At 33.4% G+C, this 26,056-nt stretch overlaps 1 protein-coding gene across 1 annotated transcript in view; it reads right to left on the bottom strand.

Moving 5' to 3' along the window:
- Scn7a (sodium voltage-gated channel alpha subunit 7) overlaps positions 1 to 26,056 on the bottom strand; it is an 83,194-nt gene that overhangs the window by 48,988 nt on the left and 8,150 nt on the right. Inside the window, exons 2-6 of the mRNA XM_076865422.2 lie at positions 7,925 to 8,170; positions 4,853 to 4,970; positions 4,408 to 4,498; positions 2,817 to 2,945; positions 409 to 500 (exon numbers count right to left, since the gene is read on the bottom strand). Of these exons, the coding sequence (XP_076721537.2) occupies positions 409 to 500; positions 2,817 to 2,945; positions 4,408 to 4,498; positions 4,853 to 4,970; positions 7,925 to 8,158 (664 nt within the window). The 5' untranslated portion in view covers positions 8,159 to 8,170. The remainder of the gene's footprint in view (positions 1 to 408; positions 501 to 2,816; positions 2,946 to 4,407; positions 4,499 to 4,852; positions 4,971 to 7,924; positions 8,171 to 26,056) is intronic.

The raw sequence follows: 26,056 nt of genomic DNA, 5'->3' as shown, positions 1-26,056 counted from the left end.
GGAATTTATCTAATTTAATTTTGTTAATTCAACTGGTATCTTGATACAATAAAGAAAAGGAGGCATACTAGACATCTGTCTAGACTACCCTCTCAGAAGTCTAAGGATAATTTTATAAGTGCACATTTAATATGTAAAAATAAGAAATTAAAACAAAATAGAGCTGATTAATTTATATTTTATTATCCTAAGTATTGATTCTATATCACATAAATAACAGTCAAATGTATTTTTTTTCCTTGCCTTTCCTGGAGTGACAAATAAATTAAAAGATAGATGAATCACTGATTTCTAGGTGGAACATGACTCAATTTAACATTTTCTCTGAGCAGCAGTTAGAAAATTCAAACAAATACATGGACATGTATAAAATACAATGAGTAAGAACAACCCAATTCCACTTCTTACCTTGGTTTAAAGGAATAATTTTCAAAATTCTCAAAGTTCTTACAGTTTTAAGATTTAGAACGAAGTTTAGAGGTGAATATCTTGTTATAATCCTGTGGAAAAAAACTAGAGTTATTTAGGAGTCATATTGAATCTGTACGATTTATCATTGGCTTTTTGTGCTCTTTGAAATCTACTTAAAAATTATACATCCAAGCACTACCCTCACTTAGATTATTCCATTTTGCAAACTTTTTTTATTATTACTTGGAAGACAAAAATTACTATAAAGAAATGTAGCCAGGTAATATTAATTTACAAACTTAAATTACTGGAGTTCAGTCCCCAAAAGTCAGAGGTTAAATGTTTTCTTGGATCTGTGGAAGCTAATCCAAAATTAGCAGGTGGGGTGGGAGTTAAAAAAAAATAGAAGACCAATGGAGTAGACAAAGGGTTAGATTAAGGAGGAGAGAAGAGGAACAGACTAAAAAAAAAAATTAAAAAAATTTAAAAAAACGAAACTTAAATAAATAGAAAGATCAGTAGAAGGAAAGGAATAGTAAGAGAAAGGAAGGGAGAGAATGGGAAGTCCCAGGGACTGAATTAGAGTAATTATATTCCATTGTTTTATAATTATGCCAAGATGAATTCTAATGTTGTATGTAACTAAAAAGAACCAATAAAAATAGCATAATAAAAAATTACTGGAGTTTATAACAGTTTCACACTGAATAATTTAATGTCGAATATTCTATCTCATGTTCATAAAATTTTGTTATCTATTACTGAAAAGAGTTAAAATAAAAACAACAGCTGTTTTTTGAACAAATGAGGCCCATCTTCAATATTTAAACTTCTGACAAGTGAGGTGACGGCAGGAATGAGGATGAGGATACTGGGGACAGAGGTAGGCTGATGCGGGTTGTGACGGTAGTGAATGATGGTGACTGGAGAAGGCAGAATATATGTTGGTTAAGAGCCACAGCTTCTGGAGCCAGACTGTGTGTGGCAATGTAGGATCTACCATTTATTAGCTATGTGGCAGGCTAATACTTAATACTGCTGCAGTTTCCTTAATGGTAAAGTAGGGATATGATTTCTTGATGCGGAGTCTTTTTGTGGGGAAAAAGATGGGATAATATATGGAAAGTACACAGATCAGCACTTTGCACATGTAAGAGCTCTCTTGTTGTTAGCTAAGTTAGCTTAGTATTAGCTGGCAGCAACAGGAACAACAAAAATAATGGTAGTGGCAATAGAAGTAGTAAAGATAATAATTACAAATGATATTAACTATTTTTAATTGCTTACAATATGGCAAGAACTGCTTATATTTTTTTGTGGGGGGGGAGGGTGTATTGGGAATTAAACACAGAGCTTAATCACTAAGCCACATACCCAGCACTTTTTATGTTTTCTGTTGAGATAGCTTCTCACTAAGTTGCAGAGGTTGGCCTTGAACCTACAATCCTACTGCCTCAGTCTCTTGAGTTGCTAGGATTACAGGCATGCACTACCACACCTGGTCTTTGGTTTATACTCTTTATAAAAGTTTTTTTTTAATCTATTATTTTTGCTTGCTTACAATATGGCAGGCACTGCTTAAACTCTTTATAAAGGTAATTTTTTAATTGACCAAAAACTAAAATTAGAATATCATTTTAAATTATTTTATTTTTATTTATTTATTTATTTATTTTTTTAAAGACAGAGAGGGAGAGAGAGAGAGAATTTCAATATTTATTTATTTATTTTTTTAGTTCTCAGCGGACACAACATCTTTGTTTGTATGTGGTGCTGAGGATCTAACCCGGGCCGCACGCATGCCAGGTGAGCGCGCTACCACTTGAGCCACATCCCCAGCCCTTAAATTATTTTAAAAGAAACTTGAAGGCAATAATATCATCTATATATCTACTGAAAAAATACTAAATAGAAGCATTGAAAAAAATACAAGAAACAATTAGAATTATATATAACACTACAGAAAAATGTGTGTGTGTGTGTGTGTGTGTGTGTGTGTGTGTGTATTTAAAATATCTTATTCTGATATTTAGGATATTTACTGGTCCAAGCAATGTAGCGGAATGAAATGTTGACAAAGGACTGAGAATCAAATATGCTAGGATCGCCTGAGTCTTCAGGGAATTCTCTACTCAGTGAAAAAAAAAAATCAGTTAAAATGTACAAATTCAATCTTTATCATTTTTGCTCAAGATAGAAAACATCTCATTTCTTTCATTCTCTTTGCATGTTCTGAAGACTCACTCAGAAATAGTGCCCAAGAGACTCACTACAACTATGACTAATGAAATATTCTTTATTTGCTGAAGTTTTGGAAGCAGAAGTTTTTGTAGAACTCAATTTTTAAGTGAAAAGCACTTGTTTATCAAAAGACTCAGGTATTTGCAACTTGAAGAAATACTCACTCAAATAAGGTTACACCGAAATCAAGCCAGTTCCATGGATCTCCAAGGAAAGAAAAAGATCCTGCCCAGAAGCCTCTTGCAATGATTTTGACAAGTATTTCAAATGTGTAAATTCCAAGTAAAGTATTCCTGTAGAGAATTTTTCACATAAATTTTAAAAGTGAGAATAACATACTGTATGTATGTAACTGCATCTGTAAGTGACTATCTGGTATTTGAAAATAAGTCATCAGAAAGGTAAAATCATGTCTGGTAGGCAGGCCAAAACAACCAATAAGACAACAAACAAAACAGCAAGTGCCCTTGAACTTGAGTATCATTTTAGATAGGTCTCCTAGGATGGTTACCTCTTGTGGCATTAGCCATGAATTTGGCTACCAATTTCTTTTAGCTATTTCTATCTCAGAGATGATAGGCTTTTCATCTATGTAAATAATAAAAATATCAAATTTACTCAACATTAGGATTGCACAATAGTTAACAATAATTAAGGAAATATGTAAGATTTACCTTTATTTTATACATATATAAACACAAAAATATCTTTGGTGAACCAGTATTAAGAGTTACCTGCCAAAGTCAACCAGCTCTAGGAACTGATACAGCTCAGGGGCATAACTTCAAGAAAGTCTCTACCTAGAAATTTCAAAGGGTCTTTCCATCATTGTGGTCTAATGTAAGTCATGCGGCAGAGGAAAGGGGAACAGAACAATAACAATTGCTTTCTTTTTCTTATTTTTTAATGCTGGATATTGAACCCTGATATGCCAGGAAAGTGCTCTACCACTGAGCTACATCCCCAGCCCTAACAATTTCTTAATAAATGAAAAGGATAAAAAAAATTATTTGAGTTAGAAACAAACCAGGTGTTGGGTTACAAGAGTAAAGACCCAAGGCACTAAAATATATTAATCATTAATATTAAGTTTGAAATTATATCCTCCATAAGGATTATAACAAAAACATTAAACTAAAGTCTCAAACATTTATATTATGTTAATCTATTGAGAAATAGAGGTATTTAAAATATAACTAAGAATAATGAAAGGGTAGAAAAACACTAAAATTAATGAGTTGATAAATATGATAATTTTTATTTGGAGAATTCACTCATTCTGTTGCAGGTATAAATACATTATGTTAGGGTCTGTAAACAAGTCAAGATGGTGCCTGGCATTTTGCCAGAGGGAGTGGTTTGTGAAGTAAGGCCAGCGAGCCATTAAGTGTGGAGATTCCTTATTGGTTGACTTCTGTATCTAGTTTATGTTAACTAACATAAGCTGTGTGGAATGGATATATACCCCTCCTGTTCTACAATAAACGGCTCCCACCCCTGCTGTATCAACGTACACAAGTTGTTCCTCACCGCCCCCCCCCCCCCCCCCCCGGTTATTTTGCCCAGCCAGCCGGGCTGCAGCAACATTGTATACCTTAAATATTTTATTATATATAAAGTATAAGTACTATATCATGTAATGTTATAGTATATAATATATTGTGTAACTTAATGTTATGACATCAAAATTACAAAATGTTAAAAATGAAAATATAGTCATATGTGACATTATGTATAATAAAATTATAAACTTACTCAATTGCTGTTATCCATATTGACCAATTAGTCATAGTCATAAATATGCAATCAATGAGGACGCTAATTAAAATTAACAGTCGGAAAAAGGTGAGCTACAGTCAAGGAATAGTGGATAATAAATGATATTAGAAAAAATATTTCTATAATCAAAATTTATAAAAACACATAATAAAATATTTTTTAAATGTTGAAAACATTATTGAAAATCAATGGACATTAATATTTGTTAATTTCTACTATTATGGGTATTTAGAAAATATATTTTATATGTATTTTCAAACATGGAATAACTAGTGGAGCATTATTCACATTTCATTATCACCTAATGTGAGATATCAATTTGAAAGAGAAAAGTTTGGCAGCAACAGTTAAATACAGAATAGTTGAATTTAGTATTAGCACAGTTTAAAACACAGTCTACAAGCCAGTAGCAAAGGATATGGATGCACCAAAACCTTGATAGTTGTTCCTCTGATGGGACTGAAAGGAGACAATGTGCACAAGATGGAAGCAGCATTGAACCTAAAGATTGTTCTCTTTTTATTTAACACCATGAAAGTCTATAAGAAGAAAAAACAAATGAAGTGAAATAAGAATGTAGAACTGGAATTTCATTAATTATGTAACATTGCCAACTATCATTACCATCTAGGATTTTAACAGCTATATATCTTTTTGATATCCTTTTACAGACTAAGTCAAATGAAAAGATTTTTACAGTTTTCATTCATATTTACTTTTATGTGCTCATCTACCAATTTCATTTTATTTTGTCCTGCCACTGCTATAGTCAAGAAAGTTGCCTTAGACCACACCACCAGGTCTCCACAGCACCAGCATAACAGGAAGACTATTGTATCCTGATGGCTCATGAAGACACTTAAAAGTACCAGAAGTGTCACATCTCAGAATGTAAGGAAAGTATAAAAGTTAATTTTATTAAAGAACAAATCAAATGTTGGTTTCAATAGTAAAGATGATTTAGTGTATGAAAATACTATATTAATCATTAACAATTATCTGTGAAATAAAATCTGATTTCTTTGATATCACTACATAAACGTATCTAATCCAAAATTTTATATTATGGAAACTTAAGATGTTGGGACATTAAAGCATTAAAATCCTAACAAATGTGATGAATGATCAGAAGTGTCCTAAAATTGAAACTGAATTTCATATCTCTATGAGTGTGTGTTCTTGTATGTATTTATATATGTGTATATATACATGTATATGTATGTATGGGAGCATATGTATGTGTTTTTTGTATATATTCATTGAAATTATGAAGAAACATATATATATTATATATATATATATATATAATATATATGTATATCCATTCGAAATAGTGTTCATTATGTGTTGTCCATAAATGCATTCAAATAGTAAATATTTTATATTAAATATAATCTATTCTATATTCAACTAGTCTACTATAAATTATATATGAATATAGCGGTAACTACTTATTGGTGTTGTATTTGTGGATATGTAGAAAAATAAATCACTTAATACCAACATATACTCATTGGTGTTTTATGAATATGTAGTCCCAATAAAAATCAAGCTGTGATATAATTCTTAGTTAAATGCATTTTCAACGTAAAACCCATGAATGTTTGTCTGTTATTGTATTTTTCCCCTTTTGATTTTTCAATGTAAAGAGAAAAAATCTAAAAAGAAATAAAGAAAATAAATCTGATTACTTAAAATGTTCTTTCTATGTTGTTTTCCAAAACAATTTCAAACTTCACACAAGATGTAATATATGTGTAACCAGTTAATTTGTGTCATTGCAAAGGGATGAATACTTACAGATAAAATGGTTTCTCAATTTTTAAGGGCTCAAATTTGTATTAATTTTATAATCATTTGTTTCTATGTTTTATCTTTAACAGAATAAACGGAATACAACTCAAGTGTTTAAATAACACAGTGTCACTGATAAATCACAGCACTTTTTACATGAAACTATTCTTGTGATTTTGCCCCATGTTTTTCATGGCAACTAGACCATGAGTAATTCTGGGCTTTGCACTAATTTTCAATAGCCTTATCTTTGTCTTCAATATCAAGTATGCCTTTGCCTACCACATCATATACACGACAAAATACTCTTTTCTCTGCTACATCACAGCTATTAATACTGTGCCATAGAAATCTTATCGCTTAGGCATACCAACAACTAAATGCTGAAATAATGGAGATGAAGACTTGCACTGTAAAGAACACTCAAGATTATGAAGCTGACACATTTTTATTTTCTAATCATGAAAGGTATTCCAGAGTTATATTAATATAAAACAAACAAACAAAAACGCACTTTGTCTCCTCTCCAGAGACTTCAATTCAAATTTATTTCACTAATTTTATAATACCTTTGAAAATACTACAAGAATATCAAATCACATTTGTCCACCATGGAGCTCATCTTCATCCCTCCAAACTTAATCTACTTTTTATTTACTTCATTTTTGTCAATGGCTCCAACCATTCTTCCAAGTTGAAAATCCTGGCATTGTTTGTCAGTCAGATTCTATTTCTTGTCAGGTTTGTTCTCTCCCTCTTCTCTAAGACCCTACTATACTCTGGACCTCAAATCCAGCAGTTTGGATTATTCTCCCTTATATTTCAATTTTTTGACTTTATGCAATAATGATTTAGAAATCTACCAGACTGACTTTACTTAATCACTTTATTCATATCTGTCCTTTGATTACCACATTAAATCCCTGTTGATATCTTCATGATCTCATCTTATTTCCCACAACTTGCAACATAACCATGTTCCCAGTCACATGATCAGCCTTTCTTTTCCACATTCCAGAACAATCTCTGCTCTTGCCTGTTTCTAAAAGGCTCTCCCTTTGTGTTATTAAAATCAGAAGTGTTCTGCAAGCTTTAATTCAAATTTTACTTCCTCATTGAGGACTTTCAGCTTCATCATTCCACACAGATCTATCTTTTCTAAGCACAATTATTTTCATGTTTAGCATTTTGTGCTTGTTCTAGGATATATTAATAGGTGCCTCAAGTCTTTCTGGAGATCAGGTATGAAAATATGAATGAATAAATGAGAAAAAGTGATTTTAAAAACTCATACAGATTTGACTCACTTTCCTATCTCCTGAGGAAGCTCACCAAGTTGGCCATTTTAAATAGTTGTGTTTATTCTAAATATCTCACAATTATTTTAAAATTGATAACCATAAATAGCTAATCAACTTTGCTGTCATAAAACAAATTGCTTCCATGAAGGCACATAGTATATACATTAAGAAGTTAACAATACAAACTACCCAACCAATATAGAGCAGTTCTGATAAAATCTCAAATGTCTGCATTCCCCAAATAATATATCTTAGGTAGTTCTGTATAATATAAAATTATCTCTTTATCACTTCTTCATTCACTCACTCTATTTTTGTCCTATGTCAATTACATCTTTTGCATTGTCTGGAAATAAAATAATAAAAATGTAATCACAATAATTTCAATTAATACTCACATTTTTTTTCACATAGTAATATGAGTCCACATCTTCCAAGGGCTCTGACACCATTCCTCGAGAAAGGTCTCCATAAATGAATGGAAGCTTTTTGCCAACTTCCAAGGTAGGATCCGGCTTTAAATCATCTTCTTCATGTTCCTCGTTGTGTTTTTTAGCAATATGCTGTTTTATAAGTTTAAGAGATTCTTCTGTGAAAGGGGCAAGGCCCTTTGATTCCAGAGAATCCAACATTTCCAATTGTGCCTGTAAGAAATTTCCTTTCTTCAGTTCCACATAAAAATTGGGTTTATTAAGAAAATCTAATTTACAAAACCTAGAATATTGTTAGAATGGAGAAGAGCAAAAGAAAATACATAAATTATGGAGTACATTGCTGAATTCGATAGAAATGTAAATTGTTGGACTTAATATTAGACTTAATTTATAATTTCACAAGTGACTCAGTTGGCTTTATTTACTCATTACTTGAACATTTTTTTTTTGTATATGATAAGTGCATTTGTGTTGAGATTCTAATAATTCCATGAGGCAAAGGCAGAGTAATGCTGTAATGGAGTTTGTTACACAGGAATATGTGTCTCCCTCTCTCTCTATCCATCTATCATGAATCTTTCACGTTGGTCAATCGACAGCATTAATTATTACAATCTTCCCACTATGTCTTTGGTATCCAGTGGAGGACTACTGGCTCCTGTCGCATTATCAGGAGGTTGTCAACTGCTCCTGCTTGATTTATATGGTGAGTCCCAAATGAACATTGGCCCTAGGAGTGGGTGGTACATAATATGGACCTGGTTAATAATTGATTGAAATCTCTTTGAATCATTGGTCAAAACCAGAATGAAGACCAAAGACTAATGCATGAACATTCTTTATATTATTGAAATCTGGATTTCAACTTCTGCATGATAATAAAAGTATTATAAGGTTACTAGAGATGATTTTTTCCCCTGGCCAAATTCAATTATTTCACATCAACTGTACATAATAATTGAATTATTTTTCTTCCCTAAACTTAATCTTCTTTGTTTCTGGGCCTTATTCTTTTGCATTTCTTTTTATTTTTTCGAATCATTTCCCTTTTATGTCTTATTATTTCCCTTAATTTTTGTATGGGTCAAATGTTAACAAACTTTTAACTCTGATATCTTTAAAGTTGTGCCTTTCTCCTCTATTATATCCATTTTTTTAAATGAAAACACAAAGAGGGTTAATTACTCTTATGATATGGATATTTATCAAGTACATTTTCCCAAGCACATTCTTTCCCCAGATGGCTATGGGGTGGTAATTTCACCAAAGGCACCAACTAAACAGGTAAATGAAAAGTCATTGTGTTTCCCCATGACTACAGTTAACTCTTTCACCTCTCAGGCATTGTAAAACAAACACACACACACACACACACACACACACACACATTCAACGCTTTGAAAATCAACATTTTTTACTTCTGTAATCGACCTTGCTAAACAAAATAATTTTCTTACAATAATTTCCATTGTGTATCTTGAATAATATTGATTTATAAATCCACCTGAATATAGTCTCTTTGTAACACTATCTGTGAAGCTTCTAGTAATCTGCATGTGTCAACTCTTTGCAGCCTTTGTCTACTTCAACTCAGGCTACTTGACAGCATGTTCATTAAATAGAATTTCATGCACTATTTCATCATTTATGAACCTTGTTTTTCACATATATAAATATACTATTTTGCTGACTCGTTCTATTTCAATTCTTGTCAAAATTTTCTCTTCAATTGATCTTACTTAATGCCAACTGACAGGTTTCCTTTATTTATTTGCCTATTTTTTCCTGTAATTTTATTATTGCAATAAAGAATAAGGAATTTTGTACTTGATGTTGTGTCATTTTATATCGTATGCCATGTCTTTCACAGTGCTGGCACTAGCTGAATTTCTTTTATGAGATTTTCTACAACTGAAATTACATTCATACTGGGGCCGTAGCTCACTGTCAGAGTGCTTGCCTAGCTAGCATGCATGAGGCACTGGGTTCCATCCTCAGCACCATCTAAAAATAAAACAAATAAAATAAAGGCATTCTATCCATCTACAAATACAAAAAAACTTTAAAAAAAGAAATTACATTCACAAGAACATGTGTCCACTTCAGAATTTTCCCAGTTGTGAAAAATTGAATTAATACTTTAATATTTTGTTTGTCTATTAATCAGAAGAAAAAGGTGAGTTAATATTAATGGAATAACATTTATTATAAAAATTATACATCCACTACCAACAAAGGTAAATGATGGATATAAACAATTTTAAATAAAAAAGGCAACCTCATAAATACCCAAGGGGTGAACACATAGTATATTTCTGTGGCATAAATGTATGATGGAAAATATATTGGGTTGACTACCTATATCTTTCATGGGATCATAAATTTTTTGGGTTTTGCATTGCTTTTCATGTTGCGTCATTCTACTGGAACAAGCCTTCCTTCATGTACTTCTAAGAATATACCCACCAAAAACATACACAGTCACAACTTTGATTGTTCAGTTTAAGTTCCCATGTGTACTAATAACCTATGTGTCAAAAATAAATAAGTAAAAGGTTATTCTAATGAACCTACCACAGCCTATGAATCCATTTCCTATTAAAATAATCACCTGTGACCAGAAAGAGGGACAACTTCACATCGGAAATGGTTGCATTATTCAAAAGTCCTCAAGATATGTTCCAGGTATTGGATGTGGAACAAGTTTAAATAGGGGATTATGGACTAGAAAGATCAGCATATATCTACTTGGAGCTCCTTTCCCAGACTAATGGTATAAAAATTCACTCTTGCTCACCTCAAAATTTGCTTATTTTCCAAATGTCTTTGTTCAATATCATGCACAAAACTGAAAATTATTGAAAGTTTGCTAAGAATTATTATCATACATAACATGAAGATACATTTAAATATGCTCAATCTAACACTGTTGAGACTTCTTACTACTGCTTCAATCTCATTGTTCATTGCTCATCTATTTAGGTCTTTTATATCCTCTCAGTACACTTTTAGTAGTTCACTTTTAGTCCAGAAATTTGTTCATTTCTTCTAGATTTTCCACTTTATTGTTATATAATTTTTAAAAATAATCCCTAATGATTTTATGAATGCCAATGGTATATGCTGCAATGTTCCCTTTTTCATCTCCTATTATATATAGGTTTTTTTCTCTTCTTTGGTAAATTTAGTTAAGGGCTTGTTAATTTTACTTTTCTTTTCAAAAATCAACTCTGTTTCATTTATTATTTGTATTATGATATTTTAAATTTTTTTAGTTGTGCATAAATAAATAAACTAAAGGTATTGTGTTATTTACTTATGTGGTGCTGAGGATTGAACCCAGTGCCTCACACATGCAAGGCAAGCACTCTACTGCTGAGCCACAACGCAGCCCTTATTTGCATCATTTTTAAAATATTCTATTCCATTTATTTATGTCCTGATCTTTAGTATTTCTTTCCTTCTGCTGATTTTGAGTTTAGTTTGTTCTTGTAGTTCTAAGACCTTAAAATGCATCATTAGGTTATTTATTTGAGATTTCTCTATTTTATTAATGTAGGCACTCATAGCTATAAACTTCCTTTACGTACTGCTTTTACTATTCTATGGATTCTGGTATGTCGTGTTTCCGTTTTGATTAATTCCAGGAATTTAAAAGATTTCCCCTGAATTCTCCAATAACTCCCTCCTTGATCATTGAAAAGTATGTTATTCAATATCCAATTATTTGCATTATTTCTGTAATTTCTCTTGCAATAACATTTTTAGTTTCATTTCATAATGATCTGACAAGATTCAGGAAATTAAAAAAAATTGAATTTGTTAATACTTGCTTTATATCATAAAATGTGACCTATTTTGGAAAAGAAGTTCTGTATGATTAGGAAAATAATATATATTCTGTAGTTGTTGAGTGGAATATTCTGTAGTTGTACGTTAGGTACATTTGCTATGCAGTGTAATTTAAAAGTGCAATCTCTTTGCTTATTTTTGTCTAGATGATCAATCTATTGGTGAGAGTTGAGTATTGGAGTCAACTACTATGATTATATGGAGTCTTGCCTCTCCCTCTTTGTCCAGTAGTGTTTGTTTTATAAAATTGGGTTCTCCAACATTTAGTGGTATAATTGTCACATTTCTTTGATGAATTCCTTTCTTTATCCACATGGCTGTGATACTTGTTTCTTCTGATTTTGGCTTAAAGCCTGTTGTGTCAGGTATGATTATAGTACTCCTTTTTGCTTTTGGATTCCATTTCTTGGAATACCACTTTTCCTCTTCTCACCTCTGTGTATGTGTTTGCTGGTGAGGTGAGTTTCTTGCATGCAGCATATTCTTAAGTCATGTTTTAAAATCTATCCCCAAGTTTGCATTTTTTAATTAGATTAAAAACCAGGGGCTGGGATTGTGACTCAGTGGTAAAGTGCTCACCTAGCATGTGTGAGGCCCTGGGTTCGATCCTCAGAACCACACAAACATAAATAAATAAAATAAAGATACTGTGTCCAACTACAACTAAAAAATATTTTTAAAAAACAATTAAAATATTTTAAAATTAGATTAATTAGATTAAGACCATTTGGATTCAGTGTTATTGTTGAAAAGCCTATACTTGTTTCTGTCATTTAGTTATCTTATTTTCTGGTAGTTTTGAATATTCTGGGTTTTTTTCTTTCTCTCTTATTCATTTTGGAAGTTTGATGGCTTGTTTTTTTTTTTTTTAATAATAATGTTTGATACTTCTCTAATTTTCACTTGCTTATCTATCATTCTAGATAAGATTTGTTCTTTCCCATGTTCTCATGATGGTATTTATCCTTCCTACTATTCTGGGTATGGTATTCTCTTTTAAGTATCTACTGTAATGCTAATTTAGTGGTAATGATGTCCTCAGTTTTTGATTCTCAGGGAAGGTCTTCATTCACCTTCAGTTCTGAAACATGAACTTTGCTGGGTCTAGCAATCCAGGTTGGTAGTTAATCTCTTTCAGTACTTGAAATACATGATTTAAACACTCTCCTGGGTTGTAAGGATTCTGCTGAGAAGTCTATTATAATGATAGATTTGCCTTTTTCCCAATTTATTTAGCTATAAAAATAGAGAGCCCAGGGGTACCCCACCAATGACCTATATATTCCCATTTTTTTACATATTTTTATTTTTAGACAGGGTCTCCCTTAAGTTGCTCAGGCTGGCCTTGAACTTCTAATCCTCCTGCTCAGTCCTCACATAGTTGGGATTACAGGTGTGTGCCACTATGGACAGAGATTTTGCCTTTCAATGTGACTCAGCACTTCACATTTATAGATTTTTTTTTATTTTTCTGTTTTGAACCCTGGACCTCACACATGTTAAGAAAGTGCTCTATCACTGAGCTATACACCCCCAGCCCACTTATCTCTTGCATTTTTCAATATCCTTTCTTTGTTCTGTACTGCTGGCAATTTAAGTATAATATATTGATGTAGAGAAGTTCTCTTATGGTCATGTTTATGTGGGGTTCTAAATGCCTCCTGCACCTGCATGTCTGTCTTTCTCAAGATTTGGGAAATTTTCTAATATGGTTTCATCAATGAGTTTTCTGTGTCTTCAACCTGTGTTCAACCTGTCTTCAACTCTTCTCTCTTGTCTATTCTTATCATGTGCATGTCTGGTATTTTAATGGTGTCCCAGAAATCTTACATATTCTTTTTATTCTTTCTTATTTGTATTTATGAATGTATGTGATAATTCCCAACCTTGTCTTCAAGGTCTGATATTTTTTTCTTCCACTGATCCATTCTATTTGTGAGGCTTTCAATGAAGTTTTTAATTTGACTTGTTGAGCTTTTCATTTCTAAGATTGATGCTTCGTTTTTTTTTTTTAAATCTCTCTCTCTTTATTGAATTCCTCTTTGAATCCCAGATTGTCATCCTTAATTCATTCAGCTATTTAATGTATTCTCTTGGAAGTCGTTGAACTTTAAAAAAATTGTTCATTTGAATTTTTTGCCATTTCATTAACTTTGGTGTCTTTAGAATCAGTTACTAGAGAACCTTGAACTTTACAGGTGCCATGTTGCCTTGTGTTTTCATATTTCTTGTGTTTCTGTGTTGAGATTTGCTGAATTATTGAGATGGATGTCTCTTCCATTTTTATATGAGAGCTTTCTTTGCAAGCAGCCTTCTTTCAATGATTTGCCCTGGAATATCAATTTGCTGTGTAGTGCTGACTTTAATTCCAATTGGACTTCATAGCATGGTTGCCCTGTTGTTTCTTTGGCTTTTATTAGTGAATTCTGTTGCAGTGCATAACTACATTGGAGCCTGAGGGACTCACTTTCTCTGTAGGTCTTGCATTAAGTGGAGTCCTTCTGGTAGTTCAGGTAGATGTGGTATGCTCAGAAAAATATGTGGGTACACCTGTGTAGTTACTCCTTCAGTCTTGTCAGCAATGTGTGCGGTCAGACAGGTTGTGGGAGCAACCTATGCTGAGGGCCCTCCTTGATGTGGCATCCACAACCATTGTGTTCTTTTTCTCTGCTGTGACTGAAGTCAGTGAATGTCTAGGAGTAGGATTTCATGACCCAGCCATGCCTCAGGAACAGACTATTATTAGCATATGGAATAATTTCTCTAAGCTGGGCCGGGCACGTAGCTCAGCAGTAGAGCACCCACTTAATGTGCTCAAGGTGCTGGGTTGGATACCCAAGACTGCATAGAAGAAGAAAACAAACAATAATAAAAACAAAACAAAACAAAAAAAAGAGAAAGGAATAAAGTAAAATCCCAATAAAAACAACCACAACACAACAACAACAACAAAAAAAATAAATAAATAAAAAGAAGGGGAAATAATATAGAATAAACTAAAAAGTCAAAAAATAATAAAAATAAAATTAATTTAAAAAGAGAGCAACCAAGGAAAAAAGAAAACAATTAAGGAGACTAAGGAGTAGAAAAACTACATATGTATGTAAGTATGTGTAAATATCTAATTCATATACAAATGTATATAAAAGATATACATATTATATAAAATGCAAATTTTATATCATGTAAGTATATGTGTTTATATAAAGTAAAATTAATTTAAAAACAGAGTAAAAAAGGAAGAATTAAAGAGAATAAAAGAAAAATATGTATGTATGTGTATATATATATACACACATATAAACAAACACACACACACACAAAAAAAAAAAACAGTAAAAACAAAAATAGGATTAATGGAGAGTAAAAATGTCCTGTCCATCATGCTGGAATATGGAGACAAGACTGGTTCTTTGAGACTTGTGCTTTTCAGAGGCTCTTTACATGTCTTCTTAGGCTGTCACCTAAGAAGACAGCAAAGTCTGGGGATTACTCAAGCTTCTTGGCTTTGTGGTGCTTGTCAGTCAACTAACTGAAGTGGTCTGTTGCTGAAGTCAGTTGGAATAACCGAGTTGCCTTGCATTCCAGAATGAACTAGGGTGGAACTCAGAGCTCTGGAGGAGAGGATTTAGTCTGTATTTATTTCGACTGTGCACTCCAAGAGTCCTGCAGACACTGATATTGCAGCATGCCGCTAACCTAGTGTGGAGTATGGAACTCATCTGGCCTAAGTGCCCTCTGCACTGTGCACTCACAAGGCAGAGCTGTTTTGGGGATTTGCAATGTGTCAAGAACTCTGACACTTTTTGTGCTGCACTCACTGAGGGTAGGTAGAGGTTAGAGAGTCACAACTATCTTTGCTAGGGGTTGGCAGCTGGCCCCATGCAATCGACTGCCCATGATTCTGCTGTTCTGAGACTTAGCTCCCATGCAAAATCATATGTTGACTATTCCTTCCCCTAGACTCCTGCAGCTGGCTTCCTGGACTCCCAGTTTTAAAGTGGAAGCATCTTCAGTTCCCTTACGTGTCACAGTCCAGTTGGCCAGGGCACATAGTTCTCAGCAGCTTTGCATCAGAGGCTCTCCCCAAGTCCAAACTGACTCTGGAGGCAGCTGCCTCCATTAAGTCAGTGTAGTATTACCTTCATGAAGAACTAGAGGCTGGAAAATGCAGGAATCTTTGACTCTCAGAACAGCAAGTCAGACAGGACTTTCTCAAGAAAGTTCCATGTGAATACACTGCTAAGTGTAGTAAACTTGTCTAGAGCAGACTGGTATGAAGATGATCCCAGGTTGACTGCCTGTGTAAACTGTATTTCTGCAAATAGTTAATTGATTCCTGTTCTAGTGGTGCTCATTGGGACTGTCCCTCTTCTACCTCAGTCCCCACCCTCTGCCACACTGCCTTCTGATTCTGGGAAACTGTTTCACCCTCTGTTCCATTATCCAAAGGCCTTGGGTTTCTCCAAGTCTCTGTCCACTATTGAACTTCAGTGCTCTCCCATAGTCATTACTTTTATGAGCAGCTGCTCTCCAGGTGATTTGATCCTATCCTCCAGAAAGTGGGTGAGTGCTGGGTGCCTCTAAACACCATCTTCAAAAATTCCTGTGGATGGACTTTTTTCTTTGTACAAAAACCAATTCTATTTGTGCTTTATGTAGTCAACACGGGCCTTGATTATTTAATAAGGAAAACAAAACTAAATGTTTAGTAGATTAATTCTAAAAATGCTCAATATGAAAATCTGTGCTGGATAAATACTTATGCTTATCAGGCACTTTATCCAAAACCCCTTTGACCAACAAATATGACATATCAAAGCCTTTGGTTTCCTACATGACTTATCAGACAGATCAATAATTTAGGTTGTGTTAGAGAAATAAATCAGTGAAATAAAAAAAAAACATCATGAACTTTGAAACTGAAATTGGGTAGATCTACATTCAAATCCAAAACTATTACTAAAATTCTGAAAGACTTCAGTTAAATGTACTGACCTAATATATTTGAATCTGTTGTTTCAGTCATAAAATTGAGTTAAATAATGATAATTGTTTAATGGGTGTAATTGATACCCAGTAATTGTCACAGAATACGGGGGGGGGGGGGTAAATTCTAATTTTAATTGTGATAAAATTTGATATCTTAGAATGGTAGACCAAATCTAATGGAATAATATATGAAAGAAATACATATAAGTCTTGGAAATTTGACCTAAATAAATCAATCTTCAAAATTACAGTAGAGAAAAGATGCGATCTTGTGGCAGAAAAAAAAAAAAAAAAAAAAAAAAACCCTGTCAAGGAAATTTACTTGATAGTAATGAGACTTACAAATCAATAACAATTTTTGTCTGGCAAGAAAACTAATACAACCTTGTCTGAATTGATAAAAGACAGAGGGGAAGTCCCTTTGCTCTCCTCTCAGTTCACAGGTGTGTACAAAAACTGGAGTGTTTTTTTCTTTTCCCTTTTTTAAAAAATTAGTTTTTTAATTTGTTCTTTTTAGATACACATGACAGTAGAGTGTATTTTGACATATTATACATAGTGGAGTATAACTTCCCATTGTTGAGGTTGTACATGATGTAGAGTTACATTGGTTGTGTATTCATAGATGAATATAGGAAAGTTATGTTCGATTCATTCTACTGTCTTCTTACTTGGAGTGTTTTTAAGTGAGGACAGGATGTTGGTTGAATTAAAAAGATTCCATATAGTAACCAACAGAAAGAAGGAAGGATGTATAACAGTTGAGGCAGAAAAGATATAAATGAATCCTTACTATTTTCAGGTATGAAAGATATGGAAGGAAAATTAGACATCCATATTATTAAGAAAGAATGAACTGGGGTCAGTGAGCTGAACCCAGAACAGATTTGGTTCAAGACAATAAAGAGTTTTCTCAATAGCTGTCAAAAACAGAATGACTTGATTTAGGCAACAGACCTTTTTCTTAACTGGCACCGGGAAGCATGGACTTGACAGTGGGTGGGATGATTGCAATGGGTCCAAATATTTACTGGAAATATCAATAACTTGTAATTTTGGAACCTTCCAATGTTAAGATTTTTGGATTGTTCCACAGTATCAGGTGACCTAAAATTTGGGACTACACTATTAACTGAACTAAACCTATATATACAGCATTAAATTTAGAAAATCAAAAGCATTTTTACATCTGTTTGCACTACAGTGAATTCTTACTGATTTACTTACTGAATTACTTACAGTGAATTCTTACTGATGTTTTTAGGGACCTAGTCTGATGGCTAACAAACGTTATTACACCTATTTATATAAAGAATATCTTGTTTAAAAGCAGGCAAAAAGGGAGGTTTCAAACTTATTGCAAAGATGCTTCCATTAATGGAAAAAGAATCTCATATTTTTCATTCTTTCATTGAAACCTCAAGATTCAATTTGCTAGCCTGCCTTCTTATTGCATTGTCCAGTATAATTTCTCTCTCTTTTTTTCTGTTATTACTCCATGGTAAAATAGTCTGACTCCTCATTTTGCTACCTACTAGCTATGAGACCTCAATAACATCTCTCAAGTCTTACTTCCTCCTATGTAAAATTTGGAAGCCCTCATGCATCTCTCAATGCTGTAAAGATTAAATCAGACAACACAGAAATCCTGGGACCATGTTACTGGCTTCATCAATATGAATTTTCCCAACCCACTTATTGTAGAAGACGCTTTCCGTGATAATTCTGACGTTGAATGGAACTAGTGGGATTGTTGACTAGAAGAATGAATGGCTAGAAGGCCTTATCTTCTACAGCATTGCAAAGCAAGGCTGCATTTGTCAAATGGAACTGGCATGAGTCGGACTTCTAGATGGTTGAAAGCAGACTGTAAATTATTAATCATTAAATAATAATTCAGTAAAAGCATTTCTGTGGGGTATTTATATAATATGGTTCAGGCACCATGCTTTTCAGTGAGCTATCTTAATACAGCACTAAAGACTGAAAAACTTAGAAAGATTAATAGTTAATCTGTCCATTAGAAGGCCTTCCTAAAAAATTGAATAGCTAAAGTAAGTTTTTGGCAATAAATGCATCACATTCAACTCAGGCTAGGACTCTAACAAATTATAGTTGTACTAATAATTTAAATTGCTGATTGAATTGGAAATGATTTATTTTGGGTATAAATTAAAAGTTGAACCTGCAAAATATGGGGTTAATTATCAAAGAAAAATTATTTTTCCTAAATTTCAAATTCAAATATAAACCAACATTCATTATAATGTATTGACAATTGAATTATGACCACTCTTACTGAATGACTACCAGTTTTGAGGCACCAGACTACAGTTTCTCATATCATCCTTATGATTGCCATTTTACAGATGTGGAGACAGAACTTGATCAGTTTCATAACTTCTCCATCATTGTGTGGCTGCTTAGATGGTAGAGATGAATGCTAATCAGGTTGCATTTAAATCTAAATTTGTATACATTTAAAATATACCACAAAAAAATGCATGCAAACTTAAAATTTTTAAGGCAAGTCTAAACAATTGATACTTCAGTGTGGATCCTTTAGAAATGTCCACTTGGCCACCAACTTTTATTGTTAAGTAGTTGTCAGGTTAATGTCAGGTGGAAATGGCTAGAAACTTTAAACAAATATTACCAAAGTCAAATATTTTACATTTTGTAAAACTGAAGATAAGGAAGCATAGTCAACATTAATTTGGAAAGGACAATATACTGCCTAACCTGGTAACCCTCCATTATTATTGTTGTTGTTGTTGTTGTTGTTATTATTATTAGTGTTATTATTTCAATGATGAGGATCAAACTCAGGACCTTATATATGCTAGTCAATCACTCTACCACTGAGCCATGTTCCCATCCATCACCCACTGAGTAGATTTAGGGAATTTGTTATTTCATTGCAGGAGAGCTCCTGCAATGGAAGTGAAAAAGTGAGCCAGATAATACAGAAAATAATTTATCTCTCATGAATTTAAGATATGATCACATTTCTTCAGCTAAACCAATCAAATGCATACACTGAAGATTCTGAATTTGGACCTGGAGATATAATGTAAGAGGGGCTGTAGACAATCCATCTTTTCAAAACAAACAGAAGTTCCAGTAGCAACTTTTGGCAACTTCAGTGACAATTGTAGCAATGGAGTCAGTGGCAGTGCCCAAGTGCTGCATATTTGGCAGTTTGAGGCTGAGTTATTATTAATGTCTCAGACATTTGAAAATGACTGAGGTCTTGGCTATTAGTCTTAAACTTAATTCTCTCTTGAATTTAAGACTATTCAAAGTTGGCTTTTAATCTACCATATGGTTTTATTTTCCCATGCTGATTTTGTTATTGTCATTAAGCATAACTTTAACTAAGAGTATATATAATATAGAATCTGCAAAAACATTAAGTGTTTTGTCTAAATTATAGTGGAAATAGAGGTATTTAATAACTGATGCAAGAAAGTTTGTGTAAAATGCTCCCCCCTTAACCCCAAGTATTTTACAGTTAGGGTAGGCATTCCCTTCCTGTCAGTTATTTTAAAACAATTTTAGTCACTACCAGTGGCATTCTCTCTCTTCCTTACTTCAATTTCCATAAAGGGTTTGGATTATGATGTAAAGTACAAATGGATTTGGTTTTGCTTTTCTTCTATTGCTTTTTGAAATTTGAGCATTCTCTGCCTTCTGGTTATGCTGACAGTGAGGGTTTTGTGCAGCTTTATTTGCTTTATTTTTTGTACTCCATTGTTTGGGGAGCACATATAGGAGGATTTATAATTGGGTAATCCCTATTAAACTTGGCTCCATATACTTTTCTTATCCAGGTAAATGCTAGGTGACTCTATTACCCAAATGAAAAATGAAATTTAAATTAAAAAAATAAACTATAAAACTTATAAAAGAAAGCGTAAGGGCTGGGAATGCGGCTCAAGCGGTAGCACGCTCGCCTGGCATGCACGGGGCGCTGGGTTCAATCCTCAGCACCACATAAAAATTAAATAAAGATGTTGTGTCCACCGAAAACTAAAAAATAAATATTAAAAAATTCTCTCTCTCTCTCTTTAAAAAAAGCATAAGTAAACTTATGAATAATAATTCAAGATGAAAGTACTAGTTGAATAACAGAAAGTGCTGCTGAGGTCATATTCTAGAGATATTCTAGATATTCTGGCAAATTGGTATAAAAGTTCCAGAAGAAAATCTGGCACTAACTCTTTACATTGAAATATGTAGACTTTTCCCTAGTAAATTGAGTAAAAGGTACTTACCACTTAGGTAAACATGTCAAACAATTTATATGGACAAGATGTTTCATGGTAGTGTAATTTTAATAAGAGAAGAAGTCAACATTTATATTTGGTGTAATCATTAAAAAATTTATGGTATATCCTTATTAATGTCCTCTATTAATTTTTTATGCATCTGTAACTACATCAAATTTTAAGGTGTATGCATATGGAAGTATTTAAAAATAGAAACAGGTCTTAACTAGAAAATGATGTGCTTCCTAATATCCTTATATTAAAAAAAAAACCCTAATAGTTAATTCCTAATTCTGTCTATCTATTTATCTATCTATGTCATGAGTAATGATAGTCTATCACATATGGCTTATATGACTGACTGTAATTCATATAGAGAATTTAATTATTGGAGAAATACTCAGTTAGTGATTTATAACTATCTTATTATTAAAATATTAAAATATCCTAGTTGTTATCCTATAGTTTTGTTACCATAGGGGGACAACAGGTAAAGGAACAAGGGATCTCTCCTTATTATATATTACAATTGCATGAATATTTAAAACTGTTTCAGTAAATGTCAATAATTATAAAATTGCAAGATTAGAGGGATGCACAGATGGAGAGAGATATGATAAATTATCTAAAAATGGTAGTTGAAGATACTAATTATTGATTGCAGAGTCCTATCAAAAATTTTTATATTTTTATATGTTTGAAGTATCTTATGATAAATATTTGGGAAAAAATGTTTAGTTCTGGAGCTAGATTTTCTAGATTTAAATGTGGTACTTTCTTTGACTTTAGTCCTTAAACTCAATTTTCTCAACTATAGAATGGAATAGATAAGAATAACTACCTCTTAGAGTAATACAATTATGAATGAGTTAAGAAATATATAGCCAGCCATATGGTGGCCTGTACTTGTAATCCCAGAAGCTCAGTAGGCTGAGACAGGAGGATCACAAGTTCAAAGTCAGCCTCAGCAATTTAGTGAGGCCCTAAGCAACTCAGCAAGACCCTGTCTCACAATACAAAATAACAAAGGGCTAGAGAGGTGACTCAGTGGCTAAGTACCCCTTGGTTCAGTCCCCAGTATAAAAAACTAACTAAATAAAAGAGCATCTAGAAAAATGCCTAAATATAACTTCAATAAATATTAGTTACCATTGTTCTTAATACTTTAAAGCACTAAAGCTTAACCATCTTTTAAATTGAAATAATTATATAATTTATTGGAATTTACACAAGGAATGTGAAGAATACAATTTATTTTTTTACTCATAGCTCAAAGTAATAATAAGAATCAGTTATAATGATCATATATAATACTGTGGCTTTCTTAAATAGGTTTTTAAATTCCAAGTTCTTTATGTATTCTTTTACATTTTCTTCTGCTTTATTTGTATCTCTCTTCATCAGACTTTTAGATTTCATTTTTATTACTTTCAAGTTGTTTGCTTGTATTTCCTCTTTTAACAATTGTCTACAACTATGTTTAAGCACCTTAATAATAGGCTTTGAGTGGCAACCCAACATGTCCAACGGAAAAAATCCACCATGCTACAAAAGTCTTAAATATCTAGAAGCCTCCTCACTCCTATCCTCTGCCCTACTCAATGTGTCATTCATTTTTCTCTTGTCCTGAGACCCAGCTTGAACAGTTGATATTGGTGGATGATGACTCCTGGGAATTGAAAGTGTAGCATACTTCTCTGTAGATTCCCAGAGTCTAGTCAGGTTTATAAGGATCTGGTGTTTGTTTGCTTGTTTGTTTTATTTTTTGTTTGTTTGTTTGTTTGTTTTCAGATTAATACAAGACATATCACAATTTTACTTAATGACTTCCACTCCCAAGGGAAAGAGCTATTTCTATGTGGGAAGACCAAAAGGCAGCCAGCTGAACAGACCTAACATCTGGTAGGAAATGGTCATGTAATTCTGTGCAAACACAAGCTCCAATCTCAAAACTTGCCTCCTCTGTTGCATAACTGGTTGATACTCTTGGGATTATTCTTGTATTTGCATCTCTTCAGGATGCTATCACTTCATTACAACTTTTTATTACCCCGAGACCATTTTATTTTCCATTTTAAATGACTTTTCATTTATGTATCTTTGGAGTCTCTTAGTGCAAATTTTGGCCAAGATTCCTAAATATATCTGCCTGAGGTAAGATAAACCTACTCTGGATCCCTGTTCTGTGATTTTGCTGCCTCCAGCTTTCCAGATTGCTTAACTCTATCTTCGTTACTTCCCTCATTTTAATTCCTCTCAGATTCCTTGGAAAATGCTGGATATGCTTGCTCTCTTTTGAAAAAAGTTGTATAAACAAGTAAGTCTCTCTACAATATAATCATGTTCACTATATTTTAATTTTTATTTTTATTTCATATATATTTAAGTGAACTCCAATTTTTCTTTAAATGACTGTTCCTTCAGTTTGATATGTCCCTATCTGGCAATAAGTTTATCCATGGTGTAATCATTTTTAATGTATTTTTAAATTATTGATTGACACATACTATTTATACATATATATGATGTATAATGTGAAATTTTGATTCAGTCTGTACTGGGTGTTATTTTTTTTTTGACATTCATTTGTGGAACATATAGTTATTAAGTGCTAAGCATGATATTAGACAATAGTCCTCTAAGTATTAATGAAATAAAATGACTAAATTTAAGAACAATCTGAAACAGATTTGTGAATAAATTAGAATGAAGTTTCAACCTTATTCATTTCTGAAAATGATTAAATCTTCACGAGGAGCAGAGACTGAAATTAAAATTATCCAAACACTGGTGGATTCTACAGATTGTCATTGTCCAATAGTTCAAGAATAATCAATTAATGTCTATCTTCTTCTGGATGGGAGCAAGCATATTAAGCTTTAGGATGACACAGTCAGTGGACATAATAGGATTAAAAGAACACAAACTGTGCCAGATAACCAAACCAAATCCTCCTACCTGCATCTGATTCCAATTTACAAGTGCAATGAGTGTGACAAGAGCTTAGTGGTAGCTAAAATGCCAGGAAGGGGTGCAGATTAGTGGTGGAAAGATCCTCTCAAGGGCCTCCTGCCCCAATAAGAAATGCCAGCAGAAAGGGAGTTTACCAAGAATACAGAAAATACAGCCTTAAATGTTCCCACTTGAATTTTCCAAGTCAAAAAAGGTCTTTGGATCCTTACCAGTCACCCAGAGAAAGTGATCCAACCCAATATTCTAAAACACTCAGTCTCCCCAGTTTTCCCAGATGTTCTCAACACATCCACTGCTTTGTGAACTCATCCTCTAGGATTTCTGAATTATCCCTTGTTACTCCACTAAAATGAGCAAGTTGTGAAGGAGCCAGTATTGTCCTAGAATTCTATTACATCCTTGACCAAAAATTCCTGGCTAGTGGCCATATTAGGGATCAACAAGTGAAAGAAAAGTGCCCTCTGTCACTTCCCAGAGGAATACAAAGGAGGCTCTTTCATGGGATTAGAATCTAAAATTTGCTCTTGATCTTGAAGTGCTTAATATAACTAGTCATCCTGAGATGGAAGATCTGAATTCTATCTCTATTTTAAAAATTTCAGAGCTTTTAGTATCTCTGAAACTTTGGGGAAACTGTCAGAACCTGCTGACCTCCCTTAATGTCCACTTCTATTATTTATTATTATTATCTATTATTTCTTAGTTTCTCAGCAATGGAATTAAGCTCATAGATCCATAAATTGTATCCTAAATCTGTGACCAACAAAAGAGTTTTGAAACAGTTGTCATGTAAATCCAAACAAAGAAGGCGAATACCTAGTTTGACTCTGTGTTAGCTTAGATGGACATAAAACTTCACCAAGGTACTAGACTTTGGGAAGAAGACTAGATGTGTTTGTGTCAAATCTGTAGCTCATGAATTCTGAAGCCCTTGAGAAGACAAAAAGGCTAAATGATGATGTACTCTTATCAACACCTATCTACACCTTTGTACTGAGAGCTGTAGAGAGAGAGAGAAAATTCTCTCCATATAGGTGGTATAGATCATACTAGCTTTTGTCTGTACATTAGAAATCTCCTGGGGCTTATATTGAAAACCTAGGAGCCCATGGTCCAACCCAGACAACTTCAGAATATCTTAGGTTACAGTTCCTTGAGATGATTCTGATGAAGGCTGCCAGGCTGAAGAACCCCAACCTAGAGCTAGGCATGGTAGCACATATTTGTAATCCCAGCAGCTAAAGAGGCTGAGGCAGGAGGACCACAAATTTAAAGCCAGCCCCAGTAATTTAGCTGGGCTCTAAGTAACACAGGGAGACTGTGTCTCAAAAGAGTAAAAAGGGCTGGAAATTTGACTCATTGGTTGAGTGTCCCTGGGTTCAATTTCTGGTGCCATAGAAAGAACCCCCAACCCTACTGGCTGATAATTACACTTCATCCAACTGCCTTTACGAAGCAATAAGACACATTTGTACATTTTTTTCTTCTCATTTGATATGCTGAGTTTGAAGATAAATGAAACAACAGCAAAAAAAAAAAAAATAGGATAGTGGATCTATATAGGATAATATGCCAAATAGAAAGCATAAATCAGAGTTGCTGGGGCAAACACCTGCCTAACAATATTCCATAACAGAAGATCCCTGTTCTCTTCATCTCTTTGGGCACCTAAGCTCTTTCCCCTCAGTTCTCCTGTAAAGGGGATGCCAGAAGTCATCTTTCCTGCTTCCACTCCCAATGGCTTCCCCTGTTCCTTAATGTGACTCCTGCCTGTAATTCAGCCAGACAGTAGAGACAGATTCTCCCCATGTAGGATGTGGGCACCCAGCACTCACAGATTCTTTGTGCCCATTTTTTCCTATCTACAGGAATAGAAACTGTAGCATCTGAAGAATCAATGTACATGCTTTCTGGGAACTGGAAAGAGAAGAGAAAACAAATGCTAGATTAGCTCTGCCAGAGGAATTGGGAAATTGTGATATATCATCTGAGTGTACCTCTCTCTCTC

This window comes from Callospermophilus lateralis, chromosome 9 (assembly GCF_048772815.1).
Source record: "Callospermophilus lateralis isolate mCalLat2 chromosome 9, mCalLat2.hap1, whole genome shotgun sequence".
Classification (NCBI taxonomy): Eukaryota; Metazoa; Chordata; class Mammalia; order Rodentia; family Sciuridae; genus Callospermophilus; species Callospermophilus lateralis.
The sequence above is the reverse complement of the archived record's forward strand: the minus strand, read 5'-3'. Positions and strand labels throughout refer to the sequence as shown.